At 32.9% G+C, this 18,391-nt stretch overlaps 2 protein-coding genes across 4 annotated transcripts in view; one reads left to right on the top strand and one right to left on the bottom strand.

Annotated features, from left to right (window-relative positions):
- Window positions 1-11,138, top strand: part of LOC107454366 (aldehyde dehydrogenase, mitochondrial) — a 28,315-nt gene extending 17,177 nt beyond the window's left edge. For both annotated transcript variants that reach the window (XM_043054341.3, XM_071184851.2), the window contains exons 7-12: window positions 1,662-1,764; window positions 2,982-3,166; window positions 5,226-5,548; window positions 9,985-10,059; window positions 10,725-10,764; window positions 11,011-11,138. In XM_043054341.3, the coding sequence (XP_042910275.2) occupies window positions 1,662-1,764; window positions 2,982-3,166; window positions 5,226-5,548; window positions 9,985-10,059; window positions 10,725-10,764; window positions 11,011-11,043 (759 nt within the window). In that variant the 3' untranslated portion in view covers window positions 11,044-11,138. The remainder of the gene's footprint in view (window positions 1-1,661; window positions 1,765-2,981; window positions 3,167-5,225; window positions 5,549-9,984; window positions 10,060-10,724; window positions 10,765-11,010) is intronic.
- Window positions 11,139-13,454: 2,316 nt separating this feature from the next.
- Window positions 13,455-18,391, bottom strand: part of LOC107454370 (techylectin-like protein) — a 34,684-nt gene continuing 29,747 nt past the window's right edge. For both annotated transcript variants that reach the window (XM_043054342.3, XM_071184853.2), the window contains exon 7: window positions 13,455-13,856. In XM_043054342.3, the coding sequence (XP_042910276.1) occupies window positions 13,531-13,856 (326 nt within the window). In that variant the 3' untranslated portion in view covers window positions 13,455-13,530. The remainder of the gene's footprint in view (window positions 13,857-18,391) is intronic.

The following is an 18,391-nucleotide window of genomic DNA, read 5'->3' as shown; positions in this document are numbered from 1 at the left end:
GGGGGCTAGAACGGCCCGGGTACCCCTAATTAACTTTCAGAATTTCCGTTTTCAGTGATTGAAAAAATTAAGAAATATTTAAAAACAAACCTTTCTTTTTTTTCGCAGTAGACATTAGAAGCAATTCTTTTGAATCTATTTATGTATTTATTTTTTTATTTAAGGATTCTTTCTGCCTAATACATGATTTAGAAAAATGAAATAGCCACTGACCTTTTAAAATAATAAAAATTCTTTTTTTTTAAAAAAAGAGAATGAATGGCCAGATCATTTTCAGTATTGTGAATTATACAAAGCAATGCTATGAAATTAAACTGTTTCAGTAACTTCCTCAATAATTCTTAAGGCGACGGGACTGTATTTTCCAGATCGCTGCTACAGTAGAGTGTAGCCAAGAGACGGGCTTCAGACATTGTACGTGGCCATTTTCTGTTTTGTAGAGTTTTTTAATTTTAAAAAAATATTTTATTGGTTGTAAACAGGGTTGGCAAGTTTTTGACACATGATGGTTTTTACCGGTTTATACCATGGTTTTTACCGTCATGTCAAAAACCACTCTGTCAAAAATGTCAAAAAACCATAGTTTTGAGAAAACTGTATTTTAATTTGAGTTTAACTGCTTATGATTTAAAATTAATTCATTTTTGGGCAATAAAATTAGAAAAAAAGTTGCTAAAAGATATTTAAGAACAGATTTTTGCATTTTTCCAACATGATTATATCAAATCATACTATTTGAAGTAAAATATTAGAATACTAAACAAAATTTTCAACATTTCCAAGCATCGTTTTGTTTGGCATATTACATTACTGAAGAATGTCAAGTCATTCCTGAGTTTGTTAGTAGTTACAAGTTTTGTTTAGCTTTTTTCTAATATTTAAGAAATGCCAAATTTTAAATTCTTCTCTTAAGTTCTTGAATTTATTAATAGTTCCAAGTTTTTTTGTTTGTTTATTTCTAACAATTAAGAAGTGCAAAGTTTTTAATCCTTTGCAAATCAAGCTATAATGATAAAAGTTAAGTATCACTATTTTCAATAAGTATATCACAATATTTCTGTATGAATGTATATCCTTCTATAAGAATACATGTATATAGTTGCAAAATCAATAGCAATTGTTTACAACATTCATTTATAAAGGCAATTAAGTGAAAATAATATATTGTCCGCTATATGCCATAAATTAAAGAAAACGGTAGGTTTTTGACAGTTTTTACCGGTAAAAACACTGTTTTTACCACTGTCATGTCAAAAACCAGTTTTTGACGGCAAAAGCCCAACCCTGGTTGTAAAGTAAAAATTCCCGTGATACTTCAGTTAGAGCCTCTTGTTATTCAGAACTAAAATAATTACTTTTGCTTTTCTGTGAAATTTTTTTTCTTCTGAAAAGAAAAGAAAAACGGTCTCTTCCTATTTCTTTGTCTGTTAAACAAAGAATTATGTAGGAATCTTTTAAAGAATTCTGTTTTTCTGTCTGGGTCAGTCATTATAAAAGCATTTATTTGTCCATGGTGCGTAGCGTTTTTAAAAAGTGCTTAAAGGTGCATTAAAATTTACATCAAAATGCTAAAAAAAAAATTCGACCTTATATCTTAAAATTTTTATCGATTATTATTAAATAAATTAAATATATATAAAGATAATCATTTTGTTTTTTAGATAGGGAAATTGATCCTAACAGCAGCCGGGACATCGAATGCGAAGAGAGTGACCCTAGAAATGGGTGGTAAAAGTCCACTGGTTATTTTCGATGATGCAGACGGTATATTCTCTTTCTTCAATATTCTATGTTACAAAAGATGCATTTAAGTATTGCTTATCTTTTGAGGGGAGAATTTTTCTAGAATACGGCATAATCATGTATTTGCACAAAAAGTCATACGAAATTGAAAAAATAGTAATGATTTCAATAGGTAGTAATATATCCATAGGGGAGCGTTATTAAACTTGTTATATACATAATGAGGTATAATCCTACTATAGGTAATGTAATTTTTTTTTACTCATTAAAATGTGTCTAGAATCTCTTTTAGTGTCATTTAAATCATTACCCAAGTCGAAATTCTTTGATGGTCCCATCAAAATATTTTCATACCTGCCAACTTTTACGCATTTGACGTGAAATTTTATTTCTATATTTAAAGTGGTAGTAAAATGTATTCTTTTTATATATTCCTTGCATTTATAAACTTAATTTATAATCTTTTTGATCACCACTATTTTTAAAAAAAATGAAGCCTGTATAATAATATGTAATACTGCTTTTCTAGCAAACATAAGCTTTCTCAAAATGCAGCGCATGTTTCTGTCTAAAATTGTAATTCTATTTTACTACCACTGGGAGAAATCATCCTCGAAAGGATTGGCAGGTATGCATTTTGATGGTCGGTTTCAATGCGACTCATGATGGTCCACAACCTCATTGAATGGTCACCCTGATCCAACATTATGAGTTCATGACTATGCCAACAAACTTCCATCACTCCATGATGGAAAATGCTACTTTAATACTATGATGGTCACCCATCAAGAGAAGCTGAACTCTCATGGACACCCACAATCCATGACGATTCCTGAGGGTTCATGATGGTTCCAACAATGCATTTCCAGGTTTAATAATAATTCTTATTGATTTAGCAGGAATATACCATCAAAAGAAATTTAGATTTTTTTTCCTTTCATGTCGCCCTATCGAACATCAGTCCGAATTCTTACATTGGGGTGGTTCATGATCGTTCCAACATTTGATTTCTAAGGAACTATGATGGGAATTTCTGATGTTTCAGCATGAACAAACCATCAAAATAAGTTGTTATTCTAAAGTTGAACCATCATAAATGAGTCCGAATTTCTACATTGAGGAGGTGATAGTTACTTATGTTGGTGACTATCAAGATAATATTGCTCCATCAATTAAAAAACCATCAAAGATTTTGACTTGGGTACAAAGGCATGATTGAAAAGAAATTCTTTTTTCAGTGGATGAGGCGGTTGAGATAGCGTATGGAGCTCTTTTTGCCAATATGGGTCAATGTTGTTGTGCCGGCACTCGGACATTTGTCCAGGAAAAGATCTATGATGAGTTTGTGAAGAAAAGTGCAGCCAAGGCTCAACAGAGAATTCTAGGAGATCCTTTCAACACGGAAACCAATCATGGACCACAGGTTATTTATATAAAGATACATTTTAATAGTATGACTAAACATTGCATCACTGTGTCTATTCTTAAACGCGGGACTACGAACGTGCGTTAAGAATTCTGTTCCGCAAGCTTATTTTTTGAATTCCCGAACCCTATATTTCTCTTCATTTTCTCAATAACCTCATGAAGTGATCCGTCTAATTCCCGATATTTTTGTGTTCTGACAGCCATGTTTCCGGATTAAATAATCTCTGGCGTAAGTTGGAAATTATTTATTAGTTGATGATAATTGACTAGAAGGGGGTAAACTCTTATTAGTTGTGACATGAGACAGTATTTGAAGAGACCTTAAATTTGCAGTTCACAGTTTAACCGCTTCCCTTACTATCCCGAGTTAACTCGGGTATGTATGCATTGCAAATATTTATCATCCCGAGTAAACTCGGACGTATGAGAGAATTCGTCAATATGTTTCGTTTTATCACGTTTTTATTCGGCCTGAAGCAAAACAAGATATAATAATAATCTGATGTGATTGGAAGTTTGCCAATTTTTTTGTTTGGTAGTTTTGTGAGACGTGTTTTGTACAATTGTATGTACGATGGTTGCTGAATTTACGCTGAAAAAAAAAAAGAAAAATGTCATTCACGGGCGAAATTGCAGCTACTGCAGATGAGTTTTCAGATTATGAAGATGTGAACATATACAAAGACTAATATTTAATTTTTTTTTCCCTTGCCCGAGATAATATGGGATAGAAAACGGATGGTGAATTAAATATCTTTTAGACAGAAGAAAATAAAAACTTAAATTTCAACTTGGAACTTGTGTATTATGTTTTGTTTTAGTTCCTTGTATTTATGAATGAAATTAAAAAAAAATAGGTTGATTTTTTGCATTTTTATTTCTCAAAAAATTGGTAAGGAAAGCGATTAAAACTTAGATCGGGAACTTAAGTTTAAAAGAAAGAAAAAAAAATTCATAGACTTATCTTGTTTTAAATCGTGACATTTTTAATTGCCACTCAATTAGATGTAAATTCCTCTCCCATTAGAAATATCACCGTTCTTAAAAAACATTTGAAAATATTTCCTTTAAATAATGTATTCAAAATATTCCCGGTTAAATACTATGATTCTACTTAAGATTTTCACCCTTAAAAATCAAGAGTCATTTATTTATAAATGATGAGTCAAATCACTGAAAGGGGCTGTATAAATGCAAATATTATATGACCTCATCAGTCCATAAGTTTACTGCCATGCAAAATGACTTGACGCCTATTCTTTCTTCCCCTTTTGCTATTTACTACCAACGCTTCTTATTTCTATCTGCAGTTAATATACATCATTCGACAGAGTGAACACAAATAACAATATAATCCAACAACATTAAATAAGAGTCTGCAAGGACTGTCATTTTTACCTAACCTGATAGCAAAATAAGGTTTATTTTAACTCAGGAAAAACCTTTTAATGTAAACCTAAAAAGGTTTGTTACGTGTCAACCTACCTTCTCACCTTAAAACCAAATCTTTGACCCTCTGCTCTAATTCTACGTCTATTACCTCGATCCAAAACCTTCTATATAGAAACCTTAAATCGAGGTTGACTTATGGTTTTCAAGCTTGAAAAAAAATTCTTGATTAAAGCTAGTCTCAAGGGGAATACAATCTTAAATCATTAGAAGGTTTCTTCTCGTAAAGTCTTGTTATGCTCAACTAAAATCCACCTTGTCTTGAAATTTTAATGGACAACTGGATCCTATCGCTACTGTGACGTCACCTAAAACGTCATGAGTGACCACTACTTTTTTAAAAAAGCTTTAAAGAAATATTATATTTTTAATCCTTTTAGGATGAAATGTTTGTAACTGCACTATTTTTGCTTCATTGAAAAAAGGTTTTTAGTACAAACATTTTCGTGACACTCGAAAGAAAATTCCGACGTTGCGGTAAGGTTACATGATTTATGGGTAAGCATCCACTAAAAGGTCACATCACAATTGCATAAAATACAATTTGGGGGTAGATCCGTTAACTCTAAATTCAAAAAACTGATTTAAAATCTTTTTTCCAACAGATTGATGGTGATCAATTGGATAAAATCCTGGATTTGATTGATTCGGGAGTAAAGGAGGGTGCGAGGTTGGTGTGCGGGGGTAAGAGAGTAGGGGAGAAGGGATACTTTGTCTCCCCCACCGTCTTCGCTGATGTGAGAGACGGGATGAGGATCGCCAAGGAGGAGATCTTCGGTCCCGTTCAGCAGATCCTGAAATTCAAGACACTGGATGAGGTGATCGAGAGAGCAAACGACACATTCTATGGTCTGGGATCTGGAGTGATCACCAACAACCTCAACACTGCACTCACATTCGCACAATCTGTACAATCAGGATCAGTATGGTGAGTTATTCCATCATTTCATGGGTAATAGCGTTTTTAAAAAGCTCTTAAAGGTGCATGGGGTGTTTTTAAAAAGTGCTTCATTTTTCTCTTTTCGAAAATGCGGTTTTAATTCTTTACCCTGTCGATTTTCGCCTTGTTTTACGCAGAAGCGTGCTTTTTCCATCGCCTCTATTCAACGTTTTTACAATTCATTCAACCACAATCCATTTCGGCGTACCGTCTGTCCATAGCGTATGAAAGCGCTAATCATTTTACATTATTTTATCATGATCTTTGAAAATTATTTTGCGTTTTTTTAATGTATATAGTGCTTAAAAATATTTTTTGAGTGCTTAAAAAGTACTTAAAATGTGCTTATTTTTTGTTGAAAGATTTGGCTACGCACCTTGGGTAAGAGAAAAGATCATTTAACGGTTTATAAAGAAATGACGGATATATTTACAAGAAGTAGAATGCAATTGATTCACTGACTCATATTGAAAGGCCTGGTGAGGCTTTTTGTCGAGTTCCATCAAAGGTGTGGTTATGATTTCAAAAGATCATATATTTCAGATATATGCAAAAAAGATGAATTTTTCAAAATATTTGTTGCAAACGAAATCAAAACTAGTTTCGATTGTTAACTTAGCAACAAGAGCTGACGGTTTTGGTATCGTTAGTTCGAATACAATCTTATCTCAAGTTGCTCGCCCTGTGATGCCGTATCTTCAGTATCACGGGGGCAGGGGATTCTAATTGTTAATCGTTGGGCTAATCATGAGAGGTTTTCTCTCGCGTGTTAGTTTTATCCAAAAAGTTCTCCACAAATTTCAGTTTTTGCCCGAATGTTTTTTTTTAATTTTGGAGTTTTCTGGGTTAGGCTGAAAATGACGAGTCTGCAGAGATGAACAATGATAGTCTACAAATGGCTCAGCTGTTCAACGTCTCTAATAAAATATAAAATAAAATAATCATGATTAGCGTCACAACTAGGGTTACGGTTTATAAGCGATGGTTTCGTCAAATTTTAACGAGGATTCATGCTTCATAATTTTTTCATACTTTAATGGGCTTTAAAACAGAATTAGCCGAATGTTGATTTTGAAGTCTTTCATAAACATTTTATTGCAACTTTCAAGGTGTATTAACAACCAATCAACAATAAAAAAAAACTAGAATTTCTCAATTGGCGAGTCATTCAAAGGCAGAGAATGCAGGCATAAAAATGTACCTCTACATTGCGTTACGGTAGTAAGGTAACTATTTTATTTTAAATAATTTTTTTTCATTTACAAAATGGTGTATAGTGAATGGAAAATACTTTTTAAGTATTATTTAAGCGCATTCAATTATTAGAAAGAAATAAGAAGATATCCAATTGATCATTCAACTTAAAAGATATTTTTTCGAACCTGTGGATAAAAATTTTGTTATTAATTTCCCTCTGTCTGTAGTGAGCGTTCGCAAATTAAAAGCTATAAAAACTTAAAGTCTACCATGACAGAAGAGAAACTAAATTCTTTGGGGAAAATTTCGATCGAAAATGAAACCACAAACACAATTGATTTTGAAAAGTTTGCGTCTGCTAAAATATGAAATTTTTTTTAAATTGTTTATGCTTGTATGTTGTGAAAGATTGTTCTCATTAAAAATATTCTAAAATTCTCATCCATTAAACTTCTTTTTTAACCTTGAAATTACTTTTTATTTATCTTCTTCGTATGTTTCTGATTTAATTTTATTTTGTTTTATAACCGTCGTTAAACAGACTTCCCATGCTCAACTCAGTGTAATTATCAACCTGATCCAGAAGACAAGGGAACTCCTTGTCCGAGGAGAAATTTGCCTTCGTGGATGATTTTTTGAAGTTACTAACCTGTATCTGCAAAACCACGAAAATCTCCCACGATTAGCCTAACGGCAAGGAGACTCTAACTCATGGGTTGACAAACTTTTTGATCATCGACCCCTACATAATTTTTCGAAATCTCCATCGACCCCCATAAAAGTAATTTTCTGTTAATTAAGATAAAACTCTATTGGATATTGTGTTTGTACATTTATTTTATGATTTTGAACATTTATTCAAGTATTAGTACATAGTGTAACAATAGTTTTATGAAAAATATTTTAATGTTGAAATATAAATACCTTAATATTTATGAAATAATAAGTAATTATAAGTAGAAATAATAAGTAAAGTAACTACGGATTTATTGCTTCTTAATCAATTACATGGGTGTGCCTGGTATTTTTTTTTTTTTTTTTTTTTTGCAAGGTTCGTTATATTGGGTTCAAAATTGGTCAATTTTAATTTTAAATCCCCCTCGAAACTCCATATTTAATTTATTTCTGTTTAGTTAAGATTGAATTTACGTGACTGAAACCGGCTTCAACCATATAGGAACTTTGAAATGCTATCATAAATGGCTGAGCTATTTCGTAAAGTCTTACATATTTTTGCATTATATTTATATTTGTCCAAAATTTGCTTATTGCTAAATTTTTAAAAAGCGTCTTTGCTTCAAATCCCCATAATAATAATTCAGCAAGCTCATCTTGCAGGTTGATGTCCAAGTTTTCAATTTGAGCAGAAAATGGCACAATAATTCAATCAGGGATGTCAATGTTTTCCAAATCAACAAAACGCAGTTTAAAATCGTCGCTCAATTTTTGAAGATTACCTGTGTATATTTCCAAGTCTTCTTTTATTTTTAATTGTCACATATCTGAAAAACACTGATAATCCTTCAACCAATCGACCCTTCCGGTTCGGATCGACCCCCATTCTACCCCCTGGCTCAGATCGACCCCCGCTTATGTTAAGTAGACCCCTGGGGGTCTATATGGACCACTCTGGCGACCTCTGCTCTAACCCATGATCCGTCTACCACTGAGGATATTTTACGGTAGCACTGTGGTCGGTGCGAGCGGAATTCGTATCGACTAGCCATCGCCGGTATTCGAACCCGGTTCAATTGAAAGGCGAGCTCTCTATACCCTAAGCCGTCACGACTCTAAATCTGCAGGGTTAGGGTTGATTAAGATATTATAATTTTTTAATAGAAATAGTGTAATTTAAAACATAAAGAGAAATTTAATAAAATTTTATGACTGCTCCGGCGAGACAATTTAATAGGAAAAATAAGTTATTATTTTTTCCTTCAATGCAGATTCTTTTTCCTAAATTGAGTTGAGGGCGTCCGGTACAGTTTGTTTCCTATTGGCTCAATCAGTTTATATTTTTATTGCTTTTGGCATTACGAAATAGAAAAACAAACTGGCCAAGATGAGAGCGCATTCGCCTTGTAGTGAACCGGGTTCGAATCCCGGTGATGGCTGGTCGATATGAATCCGCACCCGGCTTGTACCAACCCCTGTACTGACGTGAAATATCCTAAGTGGTAGACGGATCGCGGGTTAGAGTCCTTTTGCCGTCAGGCTAACCATGGGAAGTTTTCGTGGTCCACGTGACGCAAATGTGGGTGAGTTCCATCGAAAAATCCTCTACAAAAGCTATTTTCTCCCAATACTTGATTCAGGAGTTCCCTTGTCTTCTGGATTGGGTTAAAAATGACAAGACTACGGAGTTGAACATTAGAAGTCGTAAACCCAAAATTTGGATCGGCTGACCACGATGGTTATATAAAAAAATAATTTATACTATGGATCGCTTCTACTGTCTCATAACTGGTATTGGTAGCATGAAAGAAGAGATGTCAGTTTGATATTGACGCTCAAAAACGATTGATTCCACATATTTCTGCAGTAAATGAATTTTTTTGATCCTCCAAAAAGAACTTTAGTTCATTGAACTGTTGTGATGCCTGTTTACCTCATCACTATTTATTTATTTTACTTCACGTTCAGCGTTTTTGAATTTTCACCCCCCTCACCACCTCAGTTTAGCGAACATGTCGAGAGCAAGTTTCTCTGAATTCTGCACAAAAATAAATTATTTCTTTACCTAAGCAAAACTTTCAGCTTCACTTATTTAGAAACTATTTGTGAATTTTCTAAACTACATTTAAGAATGTTAAGTTTATTCTGAATAGTGTTGACTCGAATAATAAATGGTACATCTCTTAACATATTGGTTGGATTTCATTTCTATTGAACTGATATACTAGGAAAATAATTCTTTTTTTTAAAAAACCAAGAAAAAACATTGCTTAACGTAATTCGTAAAATTTGTTTTTGAATTCTGTATAGACTATATATATTCTATATCGAATGAAATGGCATATTTTCTCGCATTCTAAGATCTGAATAAGAGTGAGAAAGAGAAAAGCATTCATAAATTTCGAGATTAAAAGTGCGTGAAAGGCAAAAGATGTTAAGACCTACAAATGTATTCTTATTAAAAGAAGAAAAGAGAAAGATTTTTTTTTTGTTTTTTTAATTCTTAATTTTACTTTAATGCTGGTAGTAGTGTGATGATGATGTGTTTTCAGGGTGAACTGCTATGATGCAACAATGCCGCAGACGCCCTTCGGTGGATTCAAAATGTCTGGTCAGGGGAGAGAGTTGTAAGTAGCATTATTATTTATTTGACGCCTTACTTGTTACGGGTGTTTAATGATAAAATGCTAAGTGGTGATTTTGATGTTTTCCTCAAAGGTAAAATTTGGAGGGGATTTATATATATAAAGTTAGATATAGAGAAAATATTTAAGTTTAATGAAAAGAGAAAAAGAAAAACTATTAAAGTGAAATATTAGATAATGTATAAAAATATATAATAAAAGCTGGAAAACATAAAAATGAAAAGATATAATCTCTCCATCAACTGACACGATTATATCCGTAAAATGTATTATGGCGCGTTCTTACTGCGGTACTTAAGCGCGTTCGATGTGCTGTAAGGAATAGCCCGAAAATGGATGTGCGCAGGGTGGTAACATTATACTGGATAATTTAAAGAATAAAACAAAATCCCACTATTTACACTTTTAGCTCCATGTGCGCTTCAGTTTTGCTATTTTGTAATCTGGTAATCCTATTACGAAAATATTTTAAATCATTAATTTTTTCCGTAAAATGTAAGTAGAAAATTATTTTCTTCGCTTTCATTTTTAATCTGAAAACTTTTTTTCTAAAAAACAAATCTGAATTTATTTTTTTTAATTTAGAGAAGATGAAAAAATTTACTGTTCAAAAAGAAAATAAAAAATCTTATTATTATTTTTTTTAGGGGTGAAGATAGCTTACACGAATACTTAGAAGTCAAAACAGTAAGTTGTTTCAACAATTTAATCACCGTTCTTTTTCAATTCAATATTTATATTGTTTTCTAACCCTGATAATTGTCAGAATTGTCTTAAACATTTCATTTTTTATTTGTAATTTTTGCATACATATTTATTTTATTATAAAAAAAAATGTAAGCGCTTTAGAAGTGCAATATTTTTCATCGCCTTTCGACTCTATATTTTTTTTTAAGAATGTTTTATTTTTAATTGTATCACTTATTGTTTCAGGTCACTATCAAGATTCCTCAGAAAAACTCTTAAAAAGCCATTCGAATCTTAAATAGTGTATTTTTGCAACGAATGCCAAAACTTGTGATTCCTACAGATATTTTTGAATAAAATGGAGTTTAATGGAAGAAGGTATTTCTTTATAATGAAAGTTAATAAATAAATGTGTTAAACCAGAGATTCTCAATTACTGTGCCGCGGCACTTTTGTGTGCCGCCAAATTTTAGAAATGATGTAGCAAAAATTATAATGTTTTTTTTTAATGACGAATAAATTTTAAATTGAAGAAAAGTATATATATATATGTAATATAATATATATTTACTTTTTCTAATATTTCCACACCGGCGTGAACAACTTTGTCTCTGACAATCTTCAACTGTTAAAATAAGTATGAAATTTAATGACTGTTAAAATTATGAATGAACAGAAGAAAGCAAGCTAAATATTAACTTACCAAAGGAAATAAAAACTAACAGTTAAAATTAGCTATGCAATGAATAATTGTTAAAACAAATTAACAAAGGATAACTAAAAAAACAAGCTAGCTAACAATTAAATAATTTGCAAAAATGCGAGTTAACAAGGAATCACGAAAAATAACAATGTAAAAAAACTAACAATTAATAACTATAAAAAACAAGCTAACAATTCATTACTAGCAAAAGAGTAAACAAGTAACTAAACTAAAAAGAAAGTTAAGTAAGTCAACACATTTCAAAATCGATAAAAGTGTGCCACGACGAAAAAAAATAAAAAAAGTCTGAAAATCATTAAATATAATTCATAATAATTAAATAATTTAGTTTAATGAATAATTCCCACATAATTGCTTTTTAAAACTATGTACTAAAACTAGCATTCATGCAGTATGAAATAAAATAAAGCAGTGTGAAGCAGTTTTGAGTTTCAAAAGTATTAAAAAAAATTCCATTAAAACCTTACAACTGAAATTACGTGGAATTTTGGAAATAGGTAAACCCTCTAATGAGTCATCATATCAGAGTCTTAATTAGTAAACGAAAAACAAACAAACATTTGATTTAAATAAAAGAAAATTATTTTTAAAGAAAAATCGCGATTTTTGTCAACCTAGCTATCTGACAGTCAGAAGGATCTAACCCTTTATTGTTCATGAATGTCTTCTAAAGAAATGTTAGGTATTGTCTTCTTCGATTATTATAAAATCAAAGTATTGATGAAGTACACCTAAAATGCCTAATTTTGTCAGCCTTTTCAAGAATCGTCAAAGCAAGAAAGTCAATTGGAATGTTAAGCCGTACTGATTCCAGTTTCGTTTCCACGATTGAGGATACATGGATCGATCAACCTTTTTTTTTATATATATAACCGTCGTTGAACAGCCGACCCAATTTTTGGGTTTACGGCTACTCATGTTCAAATACGCAGCCTTGTCATTTTGAACCCAATCCAGAAGACAACTGAACTCCTGGAACTATTGGGAGAAATTTTTCTTCGTGGAGCCTTTTTTGATGGAACTAATCCGCATTTGCTTTACACGGAGAGGATGACCACGAAATCCACCCACGGTTAGCTTGGCTGCAAGGGGACTCTAACCCATGATCCGTCAGCAACTGAGGATCTTTCACGTCAGCACTGTGATCGGTGCAAGCTGGATGAGGAATTCGTATCAATCAGCCATAGCTGGAATTCGATTCAGGTTCACCTCTTTTGAAAGCGAACGCTCTATCCTCTGAGCCATCGCGGCTCTGATCGAGGTAGTTACACAGATTGTCCATTGGGTTTAAGTCTGGCGAGTTTTGTGGCCAGGGGAATACGGTAAATTTATCCGGGTGCGAGCTGTAGGGTATTGTCCAGTTCGCAGATACCATCATCCTAAGAAAAAATAATTTGTACAGAGCGAGAGAGACAAGGACGGAATCGGGTACTTCGAAAAGAAGAAGAAAACCTCCCATACCCACACATGTGACCTATGACGTCAGCTAATCTTTATCAGAAAAATGGCAGTATTTAAGTGGAGCTAAGTTTCTTTACATCAGTTAAAATGTTAAGTTAATTAAATGCAGAATGTTATCACACATCGAATATAATTCTTTTTCTTAGACTTCTTTGACTTAACTTGGATTTATTATTTGTTTATGTATTTTATTGTAACCTTGATATATTTATTTTTGTGTGTGCCTCCATGCATAATGAGTCTGTTTATCTTCCACATGGCTTTTTGTTAAGCCTCCGTGTAAATATAGAGTGAAAGAATTGAAATCTTTGTGAAAGAATATAGAATGTATCACTGAAGAGAATGGATACTTGACGGCTCGGTGAGTGGTCAAGAACGCGTGATGCAGTCCATCGCACCATAAAAAGATCCTTATTTTTGACACATGTCCCGAAAGCTACTACAGCAACTCTTTTAAATGTGTGAAGTCATTTAAACTGTGCAAAAGGAATAAAAAGAAGAAAAATTAAAAGAAATAATTTTATATAAATTCGAGCTAAACAAAGCACACATGTTAAGTAAAAAAAAAAAAGAAGTATCCTTTATAATACGTAGTTGCTGTTTGTGACGTAAGCAATATCCGTTGTGGCGTAGATGGACTGTTGACTACCCGTAAAATTACTGGACCTCATTTTCATTTCAGTTCTTTTGAGTGAGTACCGGAATCCCCTGTAGGTGTACCAGTCCACACCGTCTGCGTAGGAGGTGTGGGGTCCCTTCAAGTACAAACCGTTCGGGTTGGCAGTGTGGCAGTTGTTGTACCACCACCCTCCCTTGTACAGCTTGGAACAGTTTTGTCCAGTGTTGTTGTCATTGTCTCTGTCATTGGTTGTAAATTTGTTCTTGTTGTGTCCTGTCAGCGAATCACCTGTCAGAAAAAAAGAATATCATTACATTACGACCGCATTGAAATTTTTTAATAAAAAAAGAAGAGAACCACATTATGAGACGCACTTTAAGATTCTACGAGGGTTGTAAATTAAGTAGTGGCAACTTAACCTTGAAACTCACAGAAGGGCGGGCATGCGCAAATTGGATATGGGAGCAGTGAGGTGGCACTGTTGTCGATGTATAGAGTGCAAAAAACAGTCGATTTGCTTAGAAGGGTAGTGGTTGCGTGGCGTTAAAGTGAGGAGTTTCTTTTCCATCGCTCTAAAGCATGTTTTCAAAAGGTGATCAGCGGTCGTGGCTTACAATCGAGGTTGCCCGTGGCAAAAATGCAACAGATTGCTATCGAGGATTAGTGGAAGCCTGTGGAGCAAATGTTTTACCGTATAAGACAGTAGCACGATGGATTCAAGCATCTCGTCCTTTTTCGTCATTAAGTCTTTTCACAACATGCTTTAGAGCGATGGAAACGAAACTCCTCACTTTAACGCCACGCAACCACTACCCTTCTAAGCAAATCGACTGTTTTTTGCACTCTACACATCGACAACAGCGCCACCTCACCCCACCCAGACCCTATTTACGCATGCCCGCCCTTCTGTGAGTTTCAAGGTTAAGTTGCCACTATTTAATTTACAACCCTCGTATGTAAAATCTTCGTGATCAGGTGGTGCAGCTTTGTTGTTTTTACGCGACTGAAACCGGTTTGCACTTGTTTACGTTCATGTATCAATTATTTAAATGAGACGATCTATAATATAAATTCGACGATTGGACAAATGACACGATATATTATATAAATATAGAATATTTTTTTATATAAGCTATTATATTATAACAATTAGACCCAATGATGAGACCCACTGTAGTGTTTTAATAATTGCATGTTTTGCACGAGTGTATAGGCAATACTTTTATATTTAAACATACATGTAATGGGGTTTTTATTCGGTAGATTTTTTATATACTTCCTATTTGTATTTATTTTTAACAATGTTAACACATGAACAAGTGTAAACCGGTTTCAGTCGCGTAGGAGCAATAAAACTGTGTAGAGTATCACCTGATAACTAAGATTTTGCATCTTATATTATAGAGCGACCTTTTTTGATAGATGAAGGTTGGCATTGTCGATAACTGCTTTCCCCACATTGGTGACCCAGACGTAATAGGATCACTTCGATGAATGGTCCACAGTTGACTTGCTATTTGTGACTGTGTTGCTTCTCCTTTATACACAAGGGGATCCTGCGCACACTCGAATAATAGCAACACACACTACCATGCAGATCTCTCACGGCTCAAAACCCAACCTTAATCCAGCTCTCCGGATTTTCACAAATACAGCAACTAGTGGTATCCCTTCATCGAATTCTATCCCTGATAAAATTCTGGTGGGGACGTAGTGTGGAGTAACTACCACTACGATTATCAAACATCAATTCACTAAGGCATGCTAACTTTATTCAATCCAGAGGTACCTTTTGATAGATGAAGGTTGCCATGGTCGATAACTACTTTCCCCCCCAATAGGAAATGTAAATTCAGATTAGCACTCAATCAACAACGAAGTTTCAAATGTTTATTTTTTTAATTCATAATATAAAAAAAAATGCACAAAAAAAATTATAATAGGTTTGCTTTTTTATTGTAACCTATTGTATTGTTACTTATTTCCTAAAACAAAATTCTTCCAAATGTTCAAAAGATTCTATTTGTTATAAGGTAAGTAAAGAGTGTCCGAATGCAATTCTAGGTAAAGAAAAAAACAATGGTTCAGAAAAGAAAATCACCGAATGACCCATTTAAAATTCTAATATTTAAAAAAATTATTTTTAAATGATATCAATTTTTTAAAAATTTCACTACTTTGAATGTTTGCATTAAATATTTATGTCTTTTACCTTTCAAAAAAGCAAAACAAAGTTTGTTACCATGATCTAATAAGTACATAAATGTATGAAATTCCTCTCTTATTGTTTTGTATCGCTATTTGCTGTTGTGAAGAACTTAAAATTTCATAACTATTGATAAAGACATATTTTTTCATTTTGTCCTCAATCTCATGTCGTCCATAAAAGTGACTGGCAGACCTGTTAAACGAGAATAATTTATATGTTTCCTCATTGATTCAAACCATGAGTGTCTACACATCAATTGACCTCAGTTGTTACCAAAAATAGTTTTGTTAAGCAGTCTCTTCTTAGGTTTTTTCCAAAAAAAATTTAATTTAAGTGGGAAATTTAAATCCGAATATTTAATATATTATTTTAGCTACGTTAAAAAAGAACTTGATTTTATTATTAAAATTCCATTTCCTGTAAAATTGTGTCTCCACTTTTGAATGAATGTTGTGATCTCAACGCTGAATAATGTGGAACGATCCTGCTCTTCAAAAATCAAATTTAAAATGATTGAAGTCTCTTTCAAAAAAAAAAGGGGGGGGGTATATATATATATATAATATATTTTTTGAAAGAGACTTCAATCATTTTAAATTTGATGGCTTTATTAAATGGCTTTTTTTTTAGTTGTAAATGATGGATTTCAAATTCAGAACAACAGTTTCTGATGAGTTAATAATTCATGAAAATTTGCTTTCAGTTGTCCGTTTCTTCATTTAGTCAATTGAGTTCAAAAATGTTATTTGAATAGCCTTAAAATTGTTTTTTTTTCTGCTCTTGTGTCGAAGAAACTATTTTTAAATTAAAATTGGAAAAGATGGAAGGAACAATATTTTTATGAAGTGCTGTATGGGTATTCAAATGAGACTAAAATTTGCATTACAATAAGGATTATTGTAAACTCTGTTCATAATTATATCTTCAGAAAAGAAATTTCTGTTCATTAATACTCTTCAAAATAAGAAAGGAAATCAATAACGTGTATGTCTACAGAAAGGGAATGTGTCCCTTATGAAAAGATCATGATGGATCAAATAAATAAAAGGTGCGACTAAAGCACTGAACCAGATATAACTTCTATAAGCAGCCCCAAATAATCCGCAATAATATTTTGAGATGAATGGACTACCTATGGAGAAGTTCTGAAAATAGCGCCATGAGAATCGTCACCTTTAAGAAGTTCATGGGGTCACTCCCCAGAGACAGACCCACCTACTAGATGGCTCAACGACATCGAAAATGAATTGAAAACCCTAAAGATTAGATATTGGAAGAGAGTTGTCATGGATAGGAGGCGCTGGCTTTTGTCATCTGTTGAGGCTGCAAGGGGCTGTTGCGCAGACGAAGAAGAAGGAGACTAAAGCACTATTTCTATGTGAATGACAAAACCCATTTATAGTACGTCTTGATCTACTGGGATGTGTCAGAAACTTCTTTTTATTGTAAATGCTCTTTCATTCAGTCATAACGAAACTTGGTTTCTATGGCAACTGGGGATTCACCTTTCTCATTGTGGACGTAAACTGATATTAAGAAACTATTATTATTTCAGAAACAAGTCAAAATTGAAATGCATTCTAAACGAGGGCTTTATAAGTTGCTTTAAAAAATTTTACAGAAGTGAACTACAACAGGCGGAGTTTACTTTGCCTGTTGTAATTATTGGCAATATTAAACGCTAATATTTATGTGATAAAAGCTAATATTTTTAATTAAGTAACCCCCCCCCCCACCTGTGGTTATATGCTATTGGAGTCAGCTGTAAAAGTTTCCGAAACGATTCTTGAAATCCTGACTCGGAAAGTTTTTCAATTCTGCTGTCGGAGACATTCTTTGAGCTTTTAGTTTTGAAAACTAGAAAAAGTCTGCCAACCACAAAAAAGAATTGCTAAAGGAAGGAGGCACATCGAAGAGCATCAGAATCAAAGGGCATTCAAATAGCCCTTCAAAAACTGTTCCTGGAACAGACAAGTGCAGAAGTGCGGCAGGTTTCTTAGAAACATATTAAATGAATATGTAATTTGCACCATACTATCAAGAGATCAATTTTGAAAAGCTGACTTTCCTATTTAGAAAAAAAATTTACAATGTATGCATTTACGAGAAAGTTTAGAATGAATTAGAAGTAGGCGTAATAAGTCTCGCTCACAATTTAAATGTAAACGAGATTATCAGATTCATTTCATTGCTATCGATGGACACTTCTAAAACAAACATAAATGACTCACAACTGAAATATTGAAGCAAACAATGGGATACAAGGTGACATCAATTTGAAAATATGTTAAAAAGTATCATTTAGAGTATCGTTACCGTTAGGTTCTGGAAACTTATTTTTGAAAAAGCTGCGATTTTTAAAAAAGGCAACTGATTTTTAAAACTTTGAATGATACACATTTTCTTAAAGAAATAGTGTTCCCAGAAAAACAAATATAATTCATTTAAAAATGAATGTACAAAAAAATTAAAAAGATTTTTAGTAGAAATAGCTTATAAAAAGCACGTTAGATATATTTACCTGAAAATCAATATGTAACGGTTTTGTTCCAATATGCGATCTGCCTCGTTATGTAACGGAGAAATAGGTGCGCTACAAAAATTCCAGTCTTTT

This window comes from Parasteatoda tepidariorum, chromosome 5, assembly GCF_982258835.1.
Source record: "Parasteatoda tepidariorum strain Cologne lab strain chromosome 5, Ptep-v5.0, whole genome shotgun sequence".
Classification (NCBI taxonomy): Eukaryota; Metazoa; Arthropoda; class Arachnida; order Araneae; family Theridiidae; genus Parasteatoda; species Parasteatoda tepidariorum.
The sequence above is the reverse complement of the archived record's forward strand: the minus strand, read 5'-3'. Positions and strand labels throughout refer to the sequence as shown.